General features: G+C 27.7%; 1 protein-coding gene across 1 annotated transcript in view; it reads right to left on the bottom strand.

The window, feature by feature from the left end:
• Nucleotides 1-23,764, bottom strand: part of LOC100203774 (2-oxoglutarate dehydrogenase complex component E1) — a 53,356-nt gene that overhangs the window by 2,060 nt on the left and 27,532 nt on the right. Inside the window, exons 15-22 of the mRNA XM_065796366.1 lie at nucleotides 23,502-23,652; nucleotides 23,121-23,248; nucleotides 14,929-15,014; nucleotides 11,113-11,205; nucleotides 10,635-10,706; nucleotides 7,352-7,405; nucleotides 7,008-7,082; nucleotides 6,425-6,661 (exon numbers count right to left, since the gene is read on the bottom strand). Coding sequence (XP_065652438.1) covers nucleotides 6,425-6,661; nucleotides 7,008-7,082; nucleotides 7,352-7,405; nucleotides 10,635-10,706; nucleotides 11,113-11,205; nucleotides 14,929-15,014; nucleotides 23,121-23,248; nucleotides 23,502-23,652 — 896 coding nt within the window. The remainder of the gene's footprint in view (nucleotides 1-6,424; nucleotides 6,662-7,007; nucleotides 7,083-7,351; nucleotides 7,406-10,634; nucleotides 10,707-11,112; nucleotides 11,206-14,928; nucleotides 15,015-23,120; nucleotides 23,249-23,501; nucleotides 23,653-23,764) is intronic.

Here is a 23,764-nt window from a genome sequence, read left to right as displayed (position 1 = left end):
TGTATAAAAACAAGAAACGAAAGTATTAATCAAGTATAACATTTATTTAATAATTTTTTAAAATATAATTTTTTTTAAGGCTATTTTTATGACCCTTATTATAAAAAATAATTAACAAATATTCTTCTGCATGATTTTTTAAACTAAATTTTCACTTTATACCAAATTACGTGCGTTCAGTTTGTCTTAAACGATATTCTGGCTTATGCAGTTAATACGTTTGGTTATTGTTAAATATTTCTCATAAGGATTTGTACTATTTAATACTTTTATAAAAATGTCGCTATTATGTTTTATTTGTAGTAATCTTTTAACAACAAGTTGATCGAGGAATGAAGACTTTAATTGATTCTAGTGTCAATTGAAATGACGGGCTCCTTGAGTACCTAAAAGGTCAGAAGTCTGTTACAATTCATGTGCAGTGCCATAAAGTGTATACTCGGGAGAGTTCTACTGCGGCATTTAAAAGAGAGCAACATATGGAACAAGCCAGTACATCCAAAACAAGTCCACCGCATACCAGAGCTCGCATGAGTGAATTCAATTTTTGTTTCAAGAAATATTGTTTATTTTGCGGAGATGAAGCGAATGAAGAGGCTGAAAAAATGAAAGCGCAAAATGTTCGAAATAAAATTTATAAAGTTACCCTTGAATTCAAAGAATCGATTCTAAAGGTTTGGCGAAGGCGGTCTGATGACATAGCAAAAAATGTCACTTGAGTATGAATATGATTTAGTCGCTACTGAGGCTAGGTACCATAATAGTTGTTATAATTCCTTTTAGAGACCAACAACTGGAGGTAAAATCGGTCGTCCTCAAGATGAATATACCAATGATTCAATGGAAGAAATATTTAGATCCATTGAAAATAGTGACGTCAGTTTTTATTGAAAGAGTTAAAAAGTATATGCAAAAATCCAGATTTAAACAACAGAACTATAAAGAAATGAATAATATTGGTAATAAAATCACGGAAAAACCAGGCAGATTAACTTTCATTTGTTTTTTTGACAGTCATTGTGATATTCTTAACCAAGCTTGGTATGAGAAAAAAAGCCTAAATAAAGAGGAAGAATGATTTCGAATCTTAAAAACTGTGGCAGCTATCATCCTAGAAGACATTCAACCATTAGTCTTTGATAATACCAATTATCCCTCGCCTAGTCGAATGTTTGAAGATATTATCAGCGATATTCCGTTATATAGAGTTGTTGACTTTTTTTTCGGAGCAAGTAATTCTTAAAAATAAACGATCTAAATTAGAACATCTAAAATTAGTCTGTACAAGTATTAGCCACAATATTATATCTGCTGTTAGGCCTAGATCTTTTAAAATGAAATTACAATTGGGTCTCTCAGTATTTCTTCATTGACGGTTTGGTTCAAAACGCCTTATACAAATATTTTTGTCTTTCGGTTTATACGCACCCTACAATGACACTGTGGTGTAAGAGGCATCATCAGTTCTTTATCATCCACCTATTATCTTACCACCACAAGCTGGCACTTTATTCAATACGTTGCAGACAACACTGATATAAATGTAAAGGCTTTAGACGGTAATAACATGCTTCACATAATAGGTATCATTCAAATTGTTACCCTAAAAAGTTCAGTTACGCAAGAAGTTCAAATACCACAAATAAAGTAAATTACTTCTGCAAAAGCTCATGTGCCAATACAAATCTATCAAAATGATGGTGTAGTCGGTTATAATAAAATAAATGAGCAATATTTACCTTATGAAAGTGAAGCACCAGTATCTTTACTTCAAAAAATAAATACCATATGGTTCTATGGTAACTGCAAGAATTTATCATTACCCTGTTGGAATAGTTTTGTTGAACGTTTAACAAGTAATATGAGTTTTTCTAAATCCAAAATTTTATTTTTACCATTTATTCACCAATAACATTACAGTACTATATACACTACTTAACTTTGTGCTTTACAAAATGCAAAAAATTATTGCCACGAAGTATGCATGATTACTTTCGATTTTCAACCTCTGTATGCAAAAGCTAGAGAAATCGAATTTGCAGCACCTGATGGATCTGAGCTATCGAAGATCATAACAAGACTTGGAGGATTTCATTTAATTATGTCATTTTTTGGATCAATTGGTTATATTATGCAAGGTAGTGGCATACAAGAGGTGCTTTCGTTAATTTATGCACCTAAGTCATTAGAAAAAATGCTCAATGGTTATGCTTACGCGAGGGCTGTTGGAGTCCATACATTACTTCAGCTCACTTTAGCAATAATAATATTAAAAAGATCTTGTTATTAATGACAAGAAAGCTGCAAGTCTTAATATTACCATTGAAAATATCATAAATAACATAATTTCGTATAATGATATCGAAAGTGGTGACAATAATAAAATATGCGAAGGATTACTTTATCAGTTCAATGAAAAACTAAAAGAATTTGAAAAACGAGGACCTACAGCAAAACTATGGATACAATATTTTAATATGGTGTCGATAGCAAAGAAGTTTATAAGAGCTGAACGCATGGGAGATTGGCAAGCTTATTTGAACAGCATTAAAAAAATGTTTCCTTATTTCAAGGCATCAGGACATTACCTTTATGTTAAGTCTGTGCATTTGTATTTGCAGGATATGCTACAATTAGAAAAATTAATGAACTGTAATGTTTATCAAAAATTTATCGAAGGATTTTTCACCGTTAGACGTTGCGATAAACTCAGTTGTGGTACTTCAACGGATATTGTGATCGAACAACCAATGATGAAACCAATGAAGACAAATAAAGATATTGCTCAAGGAAGAAGCACAAAAGACAGTGATATAGTAAGTGGGTTTATGGCATACATGCAATGAATACTGTTTGTGAAGGATTGGAAGATCTGGTTGATATCAGAATGGATACAACAGATCAGCATGTAGATGCAAGTGACTCACAAATAAAGAAAGATTCTAGAGATACTGAAAAACTTTATGAGTGATTTGCATTGCATGATCCTTTCTCAACAGTTAAAGAAATCTATTGCCAGTGGAGTTGTCGGTGATAATAAAGTTAACTGTCATAAAGCTCGTGAAGTTGGAATTGCTTCTATGTCTAAGATGGCCGGGGAAACATTTAATATCAAACTAAAACGCGCTGATAAAATACTTCCTCTTTTAACCATGTGTGTCATAAAGGCTCATGGTGAGAAATTATCTGTAGATCTAGTATTGTTATTTCATGTGTTATGCAAAAAGTTAACAGCTGCAAATATTATAATGAAGCAAGCTGAAAATGATGTTGATATTCTCATTATTGAAACAGCCATAGAACAATCCAGTATGTCAAATACAACTATCATTGTCGGTGAAGATATTGACTTACTATTACTACTGACTGCAAGAACTCCAACTGATAAGATTACTTATTTTTTGAAACCCGGGAAAGCTCAACAACCAACAGAAATATATTCATCAAAAAGTTTATCTGCTTATTCAAAATATCAAAATTATATCTTATTTTTACATGCAATTACTGGCTGCGATACTACATCAGCATTTTTCAGAAGGGGTAAAACAACAGTATTTAAATTATTTAAAAAACATGATTTAACTATGTCGAAGTATTTCAAAGGATTAACTCGAATCCACAAGACATCATCACAAACAGGATTTATTTTCTTCTTGCTCTATATAGAGCTCTAAAAAAATTGTTTGTATAGACAAGTATAGATATTTAAGCTTTGTAAAAAGTACATGGAATAAAAAAAAAGTGCAGTTATCTTGTCTTCCTCCAGCATCTGCTTCTGCGGGTCAGCACTTATATCGAGTATACTATCAAGTTCAAGTATGGCCAGACAATTAACTGGATCCAACAGAATTGGGTTGGAACTTAGTAGGTATTACATTGGAGCCAATTTAAACTTTACTTCCACCTGCTTTAGAAAAACTTCTCAACACCATCTTTTGCAATTGCAAAATGGGTTGTAATGCAAAATGTAGTTGCAAAAAAGTCGGTTTATTGTGTTCACCAGTATGCACTAATTGTCGAGGCCAGTCTTGCTCCAATATTGAATCAATTTCAACAAATTAAGATTTTGATAATGTTAATGATGATGTATGTAAATATAATGTTAATGCATCTTTTTCACATTTCCAGCAAGAAAAAGAAGAAGTAGAGGAGGGAGAAGATGAAAAAGAAGTAAAAGAGGAAGAAAATGAAGAAGAAAAAGAAGAAGAAAAAAGCGAAGAAGATATAGCATACTATTATGTATAATAATATATAGTAATAATACTAATATATAGTATATAACATATTAATTATAGACTATGTTGAATAATACTTCTTCAATTTCAAGATTTGCAATATATCAGGAATAGTGATTCTTAGAAAAAAAATATAAAGACAACTTTTGTACATAATTTAATGATTAAAAACTTTTGCTTGATCTATTTTTTTTTTTATAAAATTTACTGTTTACCAGAAAAATATGAAAAACCATTTTTTTTTTACCTTAGACCTTGAATAATTTTTTTTGCAGATGCAGGATCGGTGGGGACTTTTAATATTTTATTTGTAATAATGTCATAAAGGTCTGTACCAAATTTCAGCTCTATGAGAATTATTGTAAACTGAAATGTCTATTTTGACTGGACTATCAGGTTGACACTTTTTTACTTAATGTTATTTTTTTGTGTAAAAAAGTGCTCATATTACTAAGTAGTTTGGATAATATGAGCACTTTTGTTACTTTCGTGATTATTTGCAAAAAATTTAAATCCAGCATAACCATTTTTGAAAAATATTCCAATAATCCTTTAAGGTGCTCATAATACCCTAAACTACCTTACATCATCATATTTTCAGAAAACATAACAATAATTTTTAAGAGGAGAACTTTTGCAAAAAAAAAACGTTGAAAAAACTCTAAAACGATTCCCACAACCTTTTATTATAAACAATACTTACTATAAAATTCTGCATTATTTTTGTACATTAAAAACTCATTGCCAACTGGGTTATACTGATAGCATGAGATTGTGCATCATTTAACTGATTTGCACATCATACACAATCTCCAACAATAATTTAAATATATAGTAAATTAAAAAAAGATTAAGAAAAGACTTTCCAAGCAAAAGTCTTTCCAAGAAAAGACTTCTGTAAATCAAAGTCTGTTAATTTCAGGATTAATGCTTGCACCCATTTTACAAAGAAATCTTTTCGAAAAAACGTTTTATTTCTACTGTTGATAAGATGAAGGATAAGATGGTAGTTGGTGTTAAATGAATATATAACTCAAATCAAACTTTTTTTAAGGTTGATTTTTATCAGATTATTACTTGAATAACACTTGCTGACAAAATTAAAAGATTTTAAAATTTTGCATAATTTGCTCTACCATGTATGTATATCTCCTAAGAGTTTTTTTGGAATCACTATAAACATTAAACCTTATTTTTACAGACAATAAGTTTTTTTTTTTTTATTATTCACCTCCCCAAGGCCGAGAGGGCCACTACAGTCAAGGAGGCTACTTTTTGTGGTTACAACCCTCTCTCAACTCTATAACTCTGAAACATGAACCTCGACGAACAAGGCTGCTGTGTAGAGAAAAAAAGAAAAGAAAAAAAAGTTGAGCGGGGTACTGCCAGGGACGTGGTGGGGATCAAACTCGGAACTTCTCGCTTATGAGGCGAGCGCTCGACCACTACACCACTACCGCATTAATAGTAATAGAGTATTGTAAAAGTAAAAGAATTAGCAATCAGACAATAGAGAATTGTAAAAGAATCAGCAAACAAAACATTAAAAAAATATTTTTTTAAAATTGACTTTGGTGGAACTTGAAGAATATCTCATCAAATGTTTTCTAAAACATTTTTCTCTAAGCAATGTTAAGTCATAGTTAGACTTCTAGGCAACTAACTTAATCACATAGAATACATGTCAAATTTGTTTGATGATTTAGTCAAGATATGATGAGATGCTGACTTTGAGTGCTGACTTGTTCTAATGTGTTAAATAAATATTAATAAATAATATTCTTAAATTCAAAAAAGTCAAAAACTTTTCTATCTTGTTATTTATTCTTCAAGAAATACTCTTAATTTACAGTTTATCTATATAAATTTACAGTTTATCTCTATAAATTTATTTTTAACTAAATTAATTTATAGTGAAAGTTGTATGTATTTGGTAATATTTTTAATGTTCTCTAGTGTATTTAGTATTTTAGTGTAGTAGTATTTTATTCTCTAGTGGTTTGAAAGTTGTATGTATTTGGTACATATTTTGGTAATATTGATATTTTGTTATTTTAAGTACATTGAAATTGCTTATAAAACAATTTCCTTTTTACAGCTATTTATAAGTAGAAACTGCCCAACCCATATGCTTAGAAAACAAAATGTAAACCTAGCAATTCAAAATTTGAATATATTAAACCAGTTACCTGTTCAATTCTAGTTATAGCAATATCATTATCCAAACCACGATGCTTTCTTTCTTTTATCAATTCATAGTAGATCTTACCAGAACAAAAAACAAGCTTTTTAACATCCTTTGGATTTTTTACGCACGGCCCATCTTCAGGAATTAATCGTTTGAAAAATGTTCCTTCAACCATCTCTGACAAGTTAGATCGAGCAGCTTCAAGTCTAAGTAAGCTTTTAGGTGTCATAATGACCAACTATTTAAAATATAAAGATTTTTATATATTCTCATTTTTTTTAAATAATAAAAGTTTCAAAGTAAAAAGCTAAATATTAGTAAAGTAAAAAGCTAAATATTAAATAAAAATTTAAAATAAACTAGTAATAATAAAAGTATAATATGAAAAAGTTTTTATTATTAATAATTCATTGAATAAATTTTTGATAAAATCACGCAAATGGTGATTTTACAATCCAATATAGGCTTTTATATATTTTTATACAATATAGATTTTACACCAGCTTTAGCAAATATGATATATTTATCTTCAAATGAAATGCAAAAAATCATTTGTTTTTTTTAAAGGTAAAAAAATTACTTACAGGTTTTCGAAAACTAAGATATACTTGTCTCCTAAGGACATGAAACAAATTAGCAGGTGTTGTTATGTTGCAAATCTAGAAGAAATGAACAATATAGGAACTAATTTAGCAACTGTTAAAAAACAAGAAGGGATAGATATAGATGTTCTAGAGAAAGTTGCTACAAAAATGTGTAAAAAAAGCATATTGACAACAAAAAAACTAAATTCCGATAGGGCAAGATTATATCTCCTAGATCAGCATTTGATAAGTAACTATAACTACAGTTATGCTAGTTACAACAAATGTTTACTAATACAGTTAGCTACAGTAGTGAAAAAAAAATAACAAAAAACTTTACTTACAAACCAATTAGTATGATAGTTTTGACAAAGTTCAAAATTCTCTTCAGGGTAGTCCTAGATAAAAAAAATGAAAGTTATTCTTAAAAAAAAAAAACAAGTGTATATAAATATTATATAAAAATATTATATATATATATATATATATATAAATATATATATATATATATATATATATATATATATATATATATATATATACATATATATATATATATATACATATATACATATATATATATATATATATATATATATATATATATATATATATATATATATATATATATATATATATATATATATATATATATATATATATCACCACAAGCAGTTAAAATTTAGGCGATTTTAAATTGCACTTTTTCAAAAACTACATTTCAATTCTAAAAAACACTTTAACAAAATTTAATTCTAACAACTTTTTTTTTTAATGATATTTAGTGCTTATTTAGTTTTCATTTCAACAACAACAACAAAAAAATCTATTTATGACATACAAATAACTTAGTTTTTTGTAAAGCACCCAATACATCAAAATCACAATTTGACTTAATATCACTTTCTGTAGCATTAATCCATACACTTCAGAAATTTGTTGCATTATTTGAACATACACCTCTTCTCCTTCATATTACCTTTATTATTTCCCAGTAAGATTTGAAGATTCACTGCTCAGCACAGTTTGGTGGATTAGAATTCTTTGGAAAGACATTGACTCTAGTTTTCTTATACCAATCCATTCTTATAATAGTGGACCTATGCCAAAATAAAGTTAGTTGTTTACTTCTTTTAATTAGAGGGAGAAGTCAAACATTCAATCACAAATAGATCTGATGTCAAAGTTTAATTTGTTATAAAAGGAGAGCTTTTACAGCTACAACTGCAAAATATCTGCCATGCAAGGAACTTGCAAAGCAAATTTTTTGACTTAAATGTATTAAAACATGTCACACACTTTATATCAATTGGACTGATAATAGCATTGATTACCTGGAAACATCGAGCGATTGTTTTTACAGCATGTTTTATTGCCTTCTAAAATGAAGGCAATAAAACATGCTTAAGCAAACTTTAAGTTTACCCAATTGCCTTGATTTCTCCATCAAGTTACCTTTTTGGTACTTTTTTTCTAGCAACAAGCTTTCAGATTTTCCTTTTTCAATACTCTGAGCTGGAAAAAGATGAAAAAACCTTGTAACTGAGCTGGATATGGATGAATCGAGTCAACTATTGGTTTTTTGGACAACTATTTTGTCATTAATTCTTGATTTTCTGCCCCTCCCTTGTTTTCTGTTTATAGTTTTGTTCTCTTTATATCATTTTATGATTATTTCAACAGTTGATTTTGGAACAACTACATGCTTTTGAAAATATTGAATATAAGCACAATGGATTTTCTATATAAAATTTCAAATCAATTATTTAATTATCTGATTTTTTACTCAACATTGGAAAAACTAATCAGATGTACACTACTGGTCAAAAGTTTAAGTTCACTTGCTTTTATTTTTTTAACTTCATGTAATTTTCTTCAAAAATTGAAGCTCTTTCTATTTAAAACTAGTGTAACATTAATTTTAAGCATTTAATAATAAATAAATATTGTTTATAGAATAATTGCCATGCACGTTAAAATAATCTAAAGAATTTATAATTGAAATTTGAAGAATTATATTTATTTAATAAATATATTTATATATAAAGATATTTATGTTTCGATTGAAGAAAAATGGGTAAAAAAGATGGGCTGAGTGTAAAAAAACGAGTTGTTATTGTGGCATTACACAAGGCAGGTTATTCAACACGGAAAATTACTTCAAAAAGCTAATGTTTTTTAAAAAAGAATTCAGGAAAACATTGCAAAGAAAGCATGAAACTGGCTGTAATCAGAGAATTGTTCGGGGAGGCCCAGAGCAAAGACAAATTTATCTGTGTTCAAATTTAAAAAAGATGTCCTCTGCCTGCTCCTTTAATTTTTCAAAGACTTTATTCCATGCGAGAAACATCAGTATTTGTTTCAATCATAAAACAATGTCTTTGCAATTACGGCTTCAAAGAATGTGTTGCTGTCAAAAAAACCATTACTATACAAATAATGGTCTCAAGTCCTTGTTTAGAGATTAAAGTTCGAAAATTTTGGAAGAAATCACTGACAATATGTTTGTTGGTTAATTGGAGAATGCATGATAAAACAATGCATGATTCCAAGAGGTTAGCATGGTGGAGGGTCAGTCATGGTCTGGGGATGCTTTATTGGAAAACAAGTTGGTGAACTTGTGCCTATTATGGGTATTACAAAAAAACTCCTCAGTCACCTAATTTAAACCCAATCGAGTTTTAGTGGAACAGGTTAGATAGAAATGTGAGAAAAATGCAACCAACCAATCAAAAACATCTTTGGGTATTCATACAAACATGCTTGAATCAAATATCATTTGAATCATTGCAGAATTTGACTAGATGCACAGAATGTGTTGCTGTTATAGAGGCAAAAGGAGGATATTTTAAAGAATCAAAAATTAAAAAAAAAATACTGTACGATGTATAATGTCATTTGGTTTTGTTGAAAGATTATTTTATTGTAAACGATATGATAATAAACATTTATTATCATATCGTAATTAAAAGTTATTTGAAAATCTATGCTTTTAAAAAATATATATATACTGCATGACCTTTAAAATAATCTCCTATTTTGCTAAAAGTTTTTAAAAAAATGAATATTTTATTGTAAACTAAATAAATGAGAAAAATCCCTTTTTTTTTTTTGCATTTTATTAAATTTATCAAGTGAAACCAAACTTTTAACCGGTAGTGTAAATAAAACTAAATCCACAAAAAAAAACTATTTATTGATGCATCATTTAAAAAACAAATCATTAGAACTGATTTTGAGAAAATGCAATGTAAAATCTTCAAAATTTCTATCAATCGTCGTGACATATATAAATACATATACATATACAAATATATATTTTAATATATATATATATATATATATATATATATATATATATATATATATATATATATATATATATATATAGACACACACACACACACACACACACACACACACACAAATACATATACAAACATACACATATATAAACACAAACACATAAATACAATAAATACTTAATTGAATATTATTAAAAATTTGCCTTAACATGTCTTCAAGAAATCAATTATCACTAAATATAAATTCAACATTTTTTACTTTAAGAAAATAAGCACTTCACACAAGTGTGAGGCTGTTGAATATTATATCTTAAAATGTTACAGGGAAAGTATCAGGATCTTCTTTAGTCATCTGCAGGAAACGCTCCAATCTTGCACTAGAGTGCTCTGGGCCCTAAAAAAACCAACCAAAATATTAAAATATAGTAAATAAGTAAAACAAATTGAAGTATTAAGCAAAAAAGAATTAAGATAACTCATTAATTCAAATAAAATTAATAAAAAAAAAAAAAAAAGAAGAAGAAGAAGAAGAAGAAGAAGAAGAAGAAGAAGAAGAAGAAAATGTGTTTTACAAAGAAACAAATTCCACCTGTTAATTTTTAATCTTCTTTTTTTACTTTACAATCTTTATATATATATATTTATATATATATGTATATGTATATATATATATATATATATATATATATATATATATATATATATATATATATATATATATATATATATATATATGCATTGACAGCTAGTATATTATTATTAAAACAAATAATACAAAAAATACTACATATTAACCTTACCATTCCTTCCATTCCATGAGGTAGAAGCATTACTAAACCACTTTGTCTGACCCATTTATCTTGACCGCTGCTTATAAATTGATCAATAATGCACTATAAAAAATTATGCACTAAAAAAATAATGCGCTAAAAAAAACATACTTCTAAATTAAAAGAAAATACAAAACCAAATAAAAAATTTTTCAAAGGAAAGTGCTATTGTATATATACACATATTGATATACACTTCCCTCCTAAACATAAGCAATCAAATAAAAAATTATATACTTTTTAACTTTAAATTATATACTTTTTAACTGCTATTACTAAATGCAGCATTTTTTCTAAAAACAATGATCTTTCATTTTTAGGCAGTTTTATCATGCACATATTGAAGTTGAAGTTAAAAAAATTATATCTTTTATTTGGTTGCTTATGTTTTAAGGGCAGTGTATAAAAAGTGTCTAAAAATAACTTTTTTTGAAAACGTCTACTCTCAGATTCTAAATATGTTTTATATATTAGCTAAAACCCATCTAAAACCCAGGCCTATCAACCGTGTAATCTGTGAGAAAAACTGGAGGCCAATTAGTTCAGAAGACTTTGTAAAAGTTTGTTTGTACAGTTTATGTAGATTTACTTAATGTTGGAAAAAATAAACTTTTTCCTAAGACAAAACTTATTTAAAGTGTTTATTTTTTTATGCCTTTGAAGTGTTGTGTTACTAATTGCTCTACTCAACCGACACAAAAAAATGTGTTGTTTAAAGACAAAAAGATCCAGAAGAATCACGAAAGTGGCTATATGCTATACCAAGAAGTAACATTCTTGATAGCAAACATACTGTTGTTTAATCTAAACAATGGCCTTTAAATTTCAAAAATAAATGTTTATGATAAGGAATGACCCTCCTCTCCTATCTATATTTTATTGTATTAAACCCAACCTTGTACTAACTGCATTACCAAAATTATGGACTGCATCTTCAGCAACTTCCAGTGCAAGAAATGTATAAGTTGATCAACTTGAAACTTTACAGTCATGGACAATTATGCATTATAATGATGTAACTATTATTCACCAAAAAAAAGATTTATTCAAGTTAACAGTTGTTTATAAATGTGATGAAAAAACTTTCAATTAACTGAACTTTACTGTGGTGTACCAAGCTTTGTTTGTTAACCAAGCTTTTGTTACCAAGTTTTGTAACCAAGCTTTGTTTTGTTAAATTTATTATCTTAAAAAATTGTTTAAAAAAATTATTTTATTGATTTTTTTAATCTGTATTTTTTATTAGGTTTATTATAAATCTGTCTTCTAATTTAAAAAAGAGAAGAATCATATAACTATATAACCATATAACTTGCTTTTAAAAAATGGTCGAATTTGATTGAAGCTATAAGATATTTGACTAATGTTTAATTATTGAGAAAAAAACAAGTTCTTCTAGAAAGTTTATCTACTATAAATCTCAAAAATTAGAAATAGATTGCATTCTACAGACATAATTGTTTGTGGTTTTGATTATTTGCTGTTCCAAGAGCACTAAACAAATCAGAAATAAATATCAGCTTCTAAATTACACAATGAAGAATTTTATTTTGTGTACTTATTTAATTTTATTTTGTGTACTTAGCAAACTTTCAGATCACTAATGACAGTGTGTTTTAATAGTAGATAAAGTGTATGTTAAAGCTTCATTAATTTACCACGGTGGAGAACTTTTTGGAAAATCTGTTAATCAACTAGACAAATTAGTGAAAACAGTATTGGTGGCTATGATTAAATGTCTTTTTGGTGGACCCACTATTATAGTTAGCATGATTCCGATATTGCCTTGGTTCAGATTTATGGTATGAAGTAGCTAATTCTATACTTAGATCAATTTTAAATGCAAATGAAAGCTGTGTTACAATTCTATGTGACAGTAATAAAGTCAATGTAAAGTTTTTTATCAACACATCTTAATATAAAGCCCTTTAATTTTAAAGGAACTAATTTATTTCTGGAAAAATTAATTGATGCCTGGAAAATTATTAATGTTAAAAGGTTAAGAGACCCGCTGATGTTCTATCATTGAATCACCAGATGACTTTTGTCTGCAACAACTATGCAAAATTTATAAACATCAAAACAGCGATAAAAATATTTTGCAATAGAGATACCTATGTTATTGATGTGCTATTATTGTATTATTAATGGTAATTAGTTAAGTCTGCATATTCAACACACATTATAAACTTTTTTTCTTATAGGAAAAAAAGATTTTGCATTTAAATTTTGATTCTCTTTAAAATTAATTAACAGGGTAAGGGTCCTAATAAGCTGCAGATAAACTTACAATAAGTTATAAAGTATCAAACATTAATCATTAACTGAAAACAGAGTTTTGACAGATTTTTATTTTCTATCACTTACTAAACATTATTGAAATAAAATAACTATATAAATACATGGTTGGTGAGTATGTGGTTACGGCGCTCAATAACCTAATGGCTACGCTGACACTTACGCATACGTTCATTCGGAAGCTCCACAATGCATGTCGGATCAGCGCTCGCTGACTATGTGCTCGGATCTAAAATCTCACTCCATAGCACATCATTCCACACCAGCACGGGGCAGTAGCTCTTTTGGCTAAGAGCGATGGCTTGTGGCCTACGGTGACTAATGTGTGTATTCGATCAATTAAAATCCATTCTGTAGGTCTTACGTCTGGCTCTGATGTGCTAGCCCATAAGCGCAAGGAGTGAGTGTGTTTAGCTTTCTATTCACCCGATTTGAAAGTGAACAAAAACATAACGAGACCATATGAGACGACCAAATGGTACATACTAATGCACTACACCATCACACCTGTTGACATCAACAGTCTCTAAAATCACTATATCAAATATTTGTTCTTTGTTGCATATGTTCAACACTCAGAGTGACTAAAGCGTTAGTTGTTTCTCCCCATGCCCCCTGATCGTCTATTCTTCATTTTCTACTTCACAAAAGTCTTGCCATACATTTTATATTTTCTTGTGATTTTTATTTTTTATTCAATGACACCATCTACAATCTGTTTTTATTTTCACATCTCCCAGGTCTTTGACAAATTTTTATTTTCTATCGCTTACTAAATACTATTGAAATAAAATAACTATATAAAGAATAAGTAATGGTTGGTGTAGAATAGACTTAATAAATAAAAAACTATTATGACCCATATTATATGGGTAAGTTCCACATATTTTTAAGTCTAATTCTAAATGTTTTCTTTAAGTTTTTATACCAATTGTAACTAACCAACACATTTTAAGTGGGTATTCTAAATATTATTAAAAATACCCACTTCGGGTAATAATATCCAAACCGATGATAAATAGTGGTTTGTGCAAGGACTACTGAGGCCTAACTTTAAAAGGAAGACAATATGTATAGTTTTTCTACCGCTTACTAAAAAACATTGAAGGAATGCGTATTAAAATGGTCGGTGTAGACTTACCAAGACCCATATTTTACTAGTCGGAACAGCTAGTATTAAACTATTTAATTTTTTTTTTTTAAATCTTAAAATCTTATTTTGTTTAAATTTTAGTTTATTTTCTTTTAGGTGAAGACTTGAATAGTGGGTACTGAATACTTACTTTTAGATACTTTACAAAGATATTTTGGAAAAACCTTAAGAAAAACCTTTACATTTTTTGATTTAGATTTACTAAACAAATTGAATTAATTTAATTTTTATCAATAAATTGAATTAATTTAAAATAGATTTAAATTTTTATAAATCTAATTTATTAAAATTAAGCTACTTAATATAATAATATATTAAAAAAAACTAAAAAAAACCTGAGCAGTATTCATAAAATCTCCAAATTGAGCTTCCCACATCACAAGCGAGTATGGATTTGTCATGCTATATCCAAGTTCAAAACCTATATAAACATACTAAATTTCTAAATTTAATACTAAATACTAAAACATACTAAATTTTAAAATTTTTAAATTTAAAAATATACATTCAATTTACATAATAAATTTATATCTATTATATTTACATTTATTTGCATACACATTTTTTGTTATTTTTATATTTTTTTCATTAAATAACTTCATTTAAAAAATATTAAAGTATTTAAAATAACACAAAAATTATTTTTGTACTTATTAACAATATCACCACTATTTCTGTTTGGAGTAATATATTCACCCTTCCACAATACCACAATTTAGATAAACAAAAAAGACCTCTGGGTTCATACTAATGCAAATTTAAAAAAAAGGCTAGCTGAGTTGAGACAAAACAAAAAACTTTCAAAAATAAATTTACCACATTTTAAAAAACCACATTCTAAGAATGTGAAAAAAAGAGGGGATAAGAACTAATTTCTAAATATATAAGACTACTTTACAATAATAAAACCTAAACACTTAGTCACTGTATGTACTGAAACATCTACAAATGCTAATTTTAGAATGAAATTATCAGAAACATTTTGTAGATCCTTTTTGTGTATATAAATATGTATATATATATGTATATAAATGCATTATTAAGTGTGTGTGCGTGTGTATGTGTGTGTATATGTGTATATAATCTGGAAAAAGGCGGCAAGCTGCCACCTTTTTCAAGATTATATTTCAATTATTAAATATATATGTGTCTATTATTTTTGTTTTGGTTGAGTAGTATTTTAAGTACATTAACTCTGTACATTGATAAAAAAAACATTTTTACACTTCTTTTTTGATTTGTTTTGACGTCGGAACTCATTCTACTGCATTTTTTTTTTAATGTTTGTTTTAATGGTTTTTTCTTGATTTAAAAAAAGAAATATGGCTGATGATTGCTGATAGGCATGATCAAGAATGCTGAGTCTCAAAAAGGACTCAAAAATCGGATTTGAAAGTCACAAAAAGATTACTTCTTCCTAGTTTTTGGTATCTACGAGCTCGAAAATTATAAAAAAGCTTTAAAAAAGGGAAACTTAGCTTATGGGGACTACTTATGGAAAAAAATTAGGACTTTTAGGTCAGAGGAACAATCAATTTTTGAACCTGGAGTCCCTAGGTATAATAGCAGCAAGGACTCCGGGCATAACAACAATAAGCAGCTCTAAGTTATTAAATCTGAACTTTTCTCTTATAGCAGATCTCAAGTCAACTAACACATTTTGAGCTTCTGGACACCAGAGACCAGGAAAAAATAGAGATATAAAGCCGGAGTCCTTTTAGGACTCTGCATCCCAGGGCATGATAATTTAAGTTTCATCACAAAGTTATATTTTTTTGTGTAATTAAATACATACATCTACATATTGATCTATTTTGTAAATAATACACATTATATTTTGTAATAATATTTTTGATAATATATTGATCACTAATAAATAAACAAGAGGATTTGTATCTCAATTTGGTACAATATTATGATTTATTTAAGAGTCAGGAAATCATAAAAAACAAAAGAGAATTTCAAATGGCTGATGTTTAATAAATATTATCCAAAACTTTGTTGCATAATTATGAAATAATGTTTTATTCTTGGGACATTTGTAGACCTTAGTGCCCATTCACATTTGCTGTAGTGTTTTGTTGTGGCATGACATGAAATATTAAGAGTTTCAAAAATTTGCATTTAAGATTTAAATTGAAGCATTTCAAAAATAAGTTTGATTAAAGATAAAAAAAATAAAAATAACAACTAAAGTGACAAAAAAAAAAAAAAAACTTAATAAAAATTCAAATAAAAATAAAACATAACTAAACTAAAACTCTAAAAGTCTAAACGAAAACTCAAAAAGTTAACTCAAAACTCTAAATGAAAATTATTTTAAACGTTTATATTTTGTTTGGAATAAATAACCTCAAAACTTTGATTTTTTCTAATAATTTTATATTATGCAAAATCTTTTAAATGAAGCTTTTTAAAATTCTTTGATAATTTAAATAAACATTTTTTTCAAAATGTTTATTTAAATTATCAAAGAATATTATATATAATATAAATTATTATTTAAAAAGTATGTAATTTTAAATTAAATAACTATATTTCAAAATAACTTTTAATTAAATGTTTTTATATATGATGCAAAATGTTTATAAATAATGACAAATTACTGTTAAAAGATTGTTTATAATATAAACGTTTTATTTTAATAACCAAGCTAAACTTTTTTTCTCATCACAAACAAAAAAAAATTTTCTAAATGTATATTTGATGCAGAATCTTCATCTGGTTATAGTTTTGTTCTAGCACATAGAGTTTTTAAATTATTTACATTTTTGTGTATTATAAAAATGCACATATTATATGTATAATGCTCTAGTGTTTAATAAATCACATATAAATCACATTTAATGCAAACCATTTATTTTTGAAAAGTAACATATACATTAGGGTGGGCTGACAAACAACAATTTTTTAAAATTGCTATCCAATACCTCTAAATACATTGTATATAGTAAAATAAAACTGAATATAAGAAACTTTAAAAAAAAATATTTTTTGGTTGGCCCCAACAACCTTTGTTATTTTTTAAATATAAACATATACATTTTTTTCTCTTTATTGTGGTTACACCCATCTCTCAACTCTTTAATTCCGAAACATTAACCTTGACAAACATGGTCACTGTGCCGAGAAACAAGTTGATCATGATAATACCAGGGAATTGAACGTTTGTTGGCCCACCCTAATATACATCATACACTAATTTAGTACTATGCAAAAAAACTGTAAACAACTAATTTACATAAAAGAGACTAACATAAATGTAAAATAAGAGAAAAAGATAATTAAATTGAATTTATAGTGATTAATTATATAGTATATTATATTTATTCATTATATTATAATGTAACACATTCATATTATAATATTATAACAGTATATTATAATCATGTTGTATCACATTACAAGCTATTAAAAGCCAAGCTTTCAATTCCAGTGGACTGAGAACCCTCAAATTCAGTACCCAATAAAAGATTCCAAATTTGCGGTCCAACATTCCTGCCTTCAATTTTGCTGCAATAACTTTTGGAAATTTTACTTAAAATTATTTGTGCTACAAAAAATCTGATCGTAGTTTTGAAGTTACCATCAAAAATAGTATCCAGGCAACCCAAACATATCTCTGATGAGAAATCTTTGTTGACCTGTGTTATTAAAGAGTATTTTAATTTTTTATTTATTTATATAAATATGTATTTTTTACAACAAAATACACAGTAGTTAAATAACACACTTATTAAATAAATAGCACTTGGTCAATTCTTTTTTTTAAATCATTTTATTTTTTGTAAAATTAGTAAATGAGTTTTTTCTTTACAAAGAAAAGTATACTCTTTTTAATAATCATTTTTTTGTTGTAAATAAAATTTAAAAAATAACCAAATCTTGGCTTTTGTAATTATGTTTAGAATGCATTACTTTGAAACTTTGACTTTTTCTAAAGTTTTTTTTTTAATTTCTAAAGTTTTTTTAAAGCACAAATGATTTTTTTTTTTTACTTTCTCTTCGATAAAACTTTTTTTTAATTTTAATAGTTTTTTTTTTAGTTTTCTCTTTGGTTTAGTTCTTTCAACGCATTTTAAAACACTTAAAATGTCGTAACATAAAAACAGCTGTGGTCAAGTTGTCTGAAGAAAATATTTTATTGCTTTATGTATGTAGGTTAGGGTGCATCGCTTGGTACCATAATTTATGAAAATCACTATTTTTCAAAGCGCATACTCATTTTCTTATGTAAAATTAAATTTTAATTTGAGTTTTCTTTTAGTGTTTTTTAATTTGAAAACGTTTTGGTAAGGCAATTGACACTTTTAGATACGCAATATATCATTATTTATAGCAATTTTGATTTTTTTAGAAAAGTGCAAATTCTAAATTATTTTATTTTTATACTTATGTCAAAGAGTGTTGCTTTGTCAGAAATTGATTAATTTTTCTTAGTGATAAGAGCATGGGAACACCCTCCCCCTCCCAAACCCTGAGCCACCTCGGAACAAATGAATTTATGTCATCGTCCCTAATGTAGGGGAAAGAATTTTTAATCTAAAAATTACTCAACCTCATATTTATTAAATTGCTAAAAGGTTTCAAAACTATTTTCAAAACTATTTTTTGTTAAATATTTTATTAAAAAAAGTACTTCTCATTAGAAGCGGTTTTCAAGCTTTACAGGTTAAAGTTTTAAATAAAGAATGAAAAAAATACAAAATGTATAATTTTGTTTTATTTCTTAGTTAAATTATTTCAAGAACATCTTTCTTTGATTTAAAGGTAGGAATTTCTTCCCTGTGTATCATTCTTGTTCTAACAAATCCATCTCTTCTTTCTTGGCCGTAAACAATGGCAGATGCTTCCGTCACGTTTTTGACACAGCGTTCTGTTGCTTGAGTGTGAATGCTGAATTTAGGAATTTTCAATGGATTTTCAATGAATTTGGAGACCTCCACTTTAGAAAGATTACATTTAAATATTGATTCATAACAATCTTTTACATTCCAAGAAATTAATTCTTGAAGGATAGTAGCGTCAAGGTTAATTTTTGGAGATATTCTTTTTCGAACAGCAGTGTCTCCAAGCTCATTATTTCCTCTAATTTGTAAAACCTTATCAACACCAAACTTTCTTTCATTTTTATTAGAGCTAGTCAAGAGTGAAACCAGAATACACTTACTATGGCTGTACCAAGCCCCAGTTCGTATATAAGGTGTAATAATATTCGCCACATTGACTGGCATTGTCTTAAGAATTTTAAGTTCAAGCAAAATGTGTCTTGGTCCGTCCTTCAGCAGATGTTTGGAAGAAATTTCAAAATAAAGTTTGAAATACATTTTGACACAAAATTGAACTAATATCTTCAAGATCTCCAGCTCACTGTATTTAAGGTTATGATTTCTTGTCCACAAAAACATTAAAGCCATACCTGTTGTAAGCCAGCGAGAATGAGACAGTGATCCACATTTTAGATTTGTGAGATCCGGAGAAAGTTTTCCTGACTTGATAGCATTTACATATCTGTAACTGATATAAGCATCAGTAGATAAACTTTTTATGTCTTTCTCATCAAGTTTTGGAAGCTCCTCTCCATCTGGCAGGGGTGTAAAATTATAATTTGTTGTCATATCATTTACATACTTAAGGTTTTTGCAAACTGATCCTGTAAATCCGTCCTTGCTACTTGTCGGACAATCAAGGGATATAATTAAATGTCGTAGCTTGAGTTCATTTGTATGTTTCATGCAAATCGCCCAATAGCATTTATGTCCTAACATTTTTTCAAGATGGGCATGAATTCCCCCTGACCATCCTGTGTTGATATTAGTTGAATCTCCACCTATTACTATGCATGACTCAGTTGCATTGTTTTTTTCAAGCACATCATAGAGTGCTTCAGCTATTTTTTTTGCAGGTTTTTCCGGATGAAGAGCAGGTTCTGGCGTGATGTGAGCAAGATAACGTCCAGTTGGCTCCCAAGATACACTTATATGCTCCTCCTCCTTTTATGACTCTAGGGTGAAGTTTTCCGTATTTATCTGGAATTAACGTTTTGGTCCAGTCTTTTCTTCCATCATAAGCAATTCCAATTATATTTTCGTTACTACATTTATTAGCTTCAATAATTGTATTTTCTTTCATTACATTATTCTTAGCCCTTCGCATTTTATTTGGGTCAACAGAAAGGTATGACATATCAGGAGAAAGATAACCTGCAGCTATAAAATCTTTTATTATACCAGTGATTATAGCAGCCCCACCAACATTAGAAATATTATATCTTATTGCAGCTGATGCCGCATGTGTTATAGTCATTTTGTTTTGCTTTAGACTTGGTTTTTTTAAGTATCTTGTAACCAGTGATGCAAATTTTCCTAGTTTTTCTTCAAGCAACTTGTCGACCAAAGTTTTTGTTTCGTTTTTTAGTTGTGAAGTATTTAAATTGTATGTATCATCAGTATCATCAATACCATTTTTGTTTTCTTCATGCAGATTGAAAACAAGTTCAGGATTCTAAATTTTTTAAACATGCAGTTTCTATAATACAATATTATTACTTACCAATATTGGTAAGTAATATTATATATAATAGAATATATAAATTTTAAATTTAAAAAAGTTCAATATATATTAAACATTAAAAAATTAGTTTTAAAGACTTTCTTAGATTGCGGTAATAAATGTTTTAAAACAATTAAAGAATTATATTCATGCTAATTGAGCTAACCTGAAATTTATTAAACTCATATTTTCTTTCATTTTCTTTTCTTTCCCTTTTTCTTGCAGCTTCTTCCTGAATGTTTTTCCTATTTTCTCTTCTCCGTAGGCGAACCGATTCTTTATAATCACATAAACCAATTTGCATAGTAGAAATCTCTTTCTTTTTAAGCCTCTGATTACGAAGCCAAAGAAGATCAAGTACAGGAACTTTTTGTAATAGAGGGCATGAACAATAAACATGTGCACCTAATTTGCAGTTTTTGGGATCATTGCAAAATGATGCTGCCTCTGTGCATATAATGATTGTATGAGTACATGATATGATATCAAAGAGACTATCAAGCTCATTAGTTATTTTGTTGGTTGTTTCTTTGGATGGTTTTGTGTTTTTTAAAAACCTGGATATTTTAAACCATAGTCTACTTATTTTTCTGCTAGTGATTTTTCCGAAATTGTAACTGGTGGTTTAAACATACTATTTGCTTTGAACCATTGAGCTGTCACCAGTTTAGCAAGTTCTCTGCTTAGTTCTTTTGTAGTAAAATTACTTTTTCTACATTCAAATTCTATTTCTTTTCTTTCCTAAAAGGTAGATATAGATTTAGTTATTTATCACAAATAATTTATATTAAGTAAATATATATTTTTTGATATAATATTTTTTGAAAATATTTTAGAAGTTAAAAAAAATAAATAAAAGCTAACCTTTAGAAGAATACCCATTTGAATTACTGATCTTTTTGTGGATACCTCTTACAAAACAAACTCTTTACCTTTTCCAACAAAAGTAGACAATTTAATTGCTAAACTATGTCTAGTTTTCACATTCGATGTATAGTTACTCATTGTTAGTATTGTTATTAGAAATAAATTAAAAAATACACATTATTAAAAAGTACTTGTGATTAGAGTCTTTTTTATAAAAAACGTTTCTAGTATATAAACAAAGTAAATTTGAATTCTCGGGTATATAAACTGAATTAAATCCTGCTTCTTTCGTTTCTTTGTTTTGAAAATATCTTTCCTTAACAAAAACATGTATTTAAGATAACAATGTATGTTACAATTGTATTGTAATTTTACAATCGTAGTTTATAAAAGAAAAATCTACATGACTGGGGCTAGAAGAAGACAAAATTAGTCTTTTCATTAAGCCCCGAAAAAGATAAAACATCACCATAAGGTCAAAATAATAAAAAAAAAAAAATGTATCACATAGTTCATTTTATTACATATGTTCAATATGCATAATCGCTGAATATGCATAATACGCATTATAAAAACAAACTTTATGATATTTTGATAACTAGTATTTATTTTTCAAGGTAAGTATTACTCACCTTGAGAATTATACAGTTGTTGCAACACATTCTCAAAAAATGGGTAATTATTTACAATAAACTATAAAATGTATAACTAAAAGTCTCAATTGCCTTACCAAAACATTTTCAAATTAAAAAACACAATAAAGAAACTCAAATTAAAATTTAATTTTACATAGGAATATCAGTACGCCGTATTATTTTAATCAAAATGATTTTAGCGATGTACCCTAATGTAGGTATGTATAAAGATATAATAGTTTAATTTTTTTAAACAAACTCACATACACAAAGCTGATGACCACTAAAACTCTTACTCTCACCCTATAACTCCAAATATTGGTTTAAGTACCTTGGTGCCTTAAGTACCAATATTTATCAAAAAATTAATAAGTTAACATGTGCTTTTATCAGGAACGTGGTGGACACATATGCTGCACATCAACCACATTTTCATACAGCAAATTATAGTTCATAAAGCACAAATGCCTTACCTAACACAGCATATTCAGACAAAGAACTGTTGCAACAAATATATTTGGCGTAATCATTAGAGATGGTATCAAGCACATTAATAGTTTTTTTGTCAATCTTTTGATCATGTAAGACATGATGTCGGTGACTTAAAATAAAAATAATCGAACATTAAAAAAAATAAAAATAATCGAACATTAGTTTGAAAAAATAGATTGAGAATGCTGAAACATTTTGTAGTGAATTAGAAATTAGAAAATTAAAAAAAAGTGCATTAGAAACCATTAAAGAGTGAAAACAAAGATCATAAAATAGTTATTATCATAATGATAAACATAAAATATATTATATGATAAATATAAAAAAAGATAAAAACAACAATCAACAATTAAGAGCATTACCTGAAGGTACCTCGCTCTACATCTTGACCACTTAAACGAACATGAATTTTTTCCTTAAGTAACGAGCCTATTGCTAGAGCCTCTCCAATTGCCCAATCAACGATACCTTCTCCTAACATTTCAGCACGACTTTTTAAAACTCGCTTTAAACCTTAAATTCAAATTTTTTAGAATTGGTTATGATTAGTTTATAATTAATTATGATTTTTAAAGAACTAATGATCATACCAATTGTTGCACTAAAAATGCATAACAATGCAAAC

This window comes from Hydra vulgaris, chromosome 04 (genome assembly GCF_038396675.1).
Source record: "Hydra vulgaris chromosome 04, alternate assembly HydraT2T_AEP".
Lineage (NCBI taxonomy): Eukaryota > Metazoa > Cnidaria > Hydrozoa > Anthoathecata > Hydridae > Hydra > Hydra vulgaris.
The sequence above is the reverse complement of the archived record's forward strand: the minus strand, read 5'-3'. Positions and strand labels throughout refer to the sequence as shown.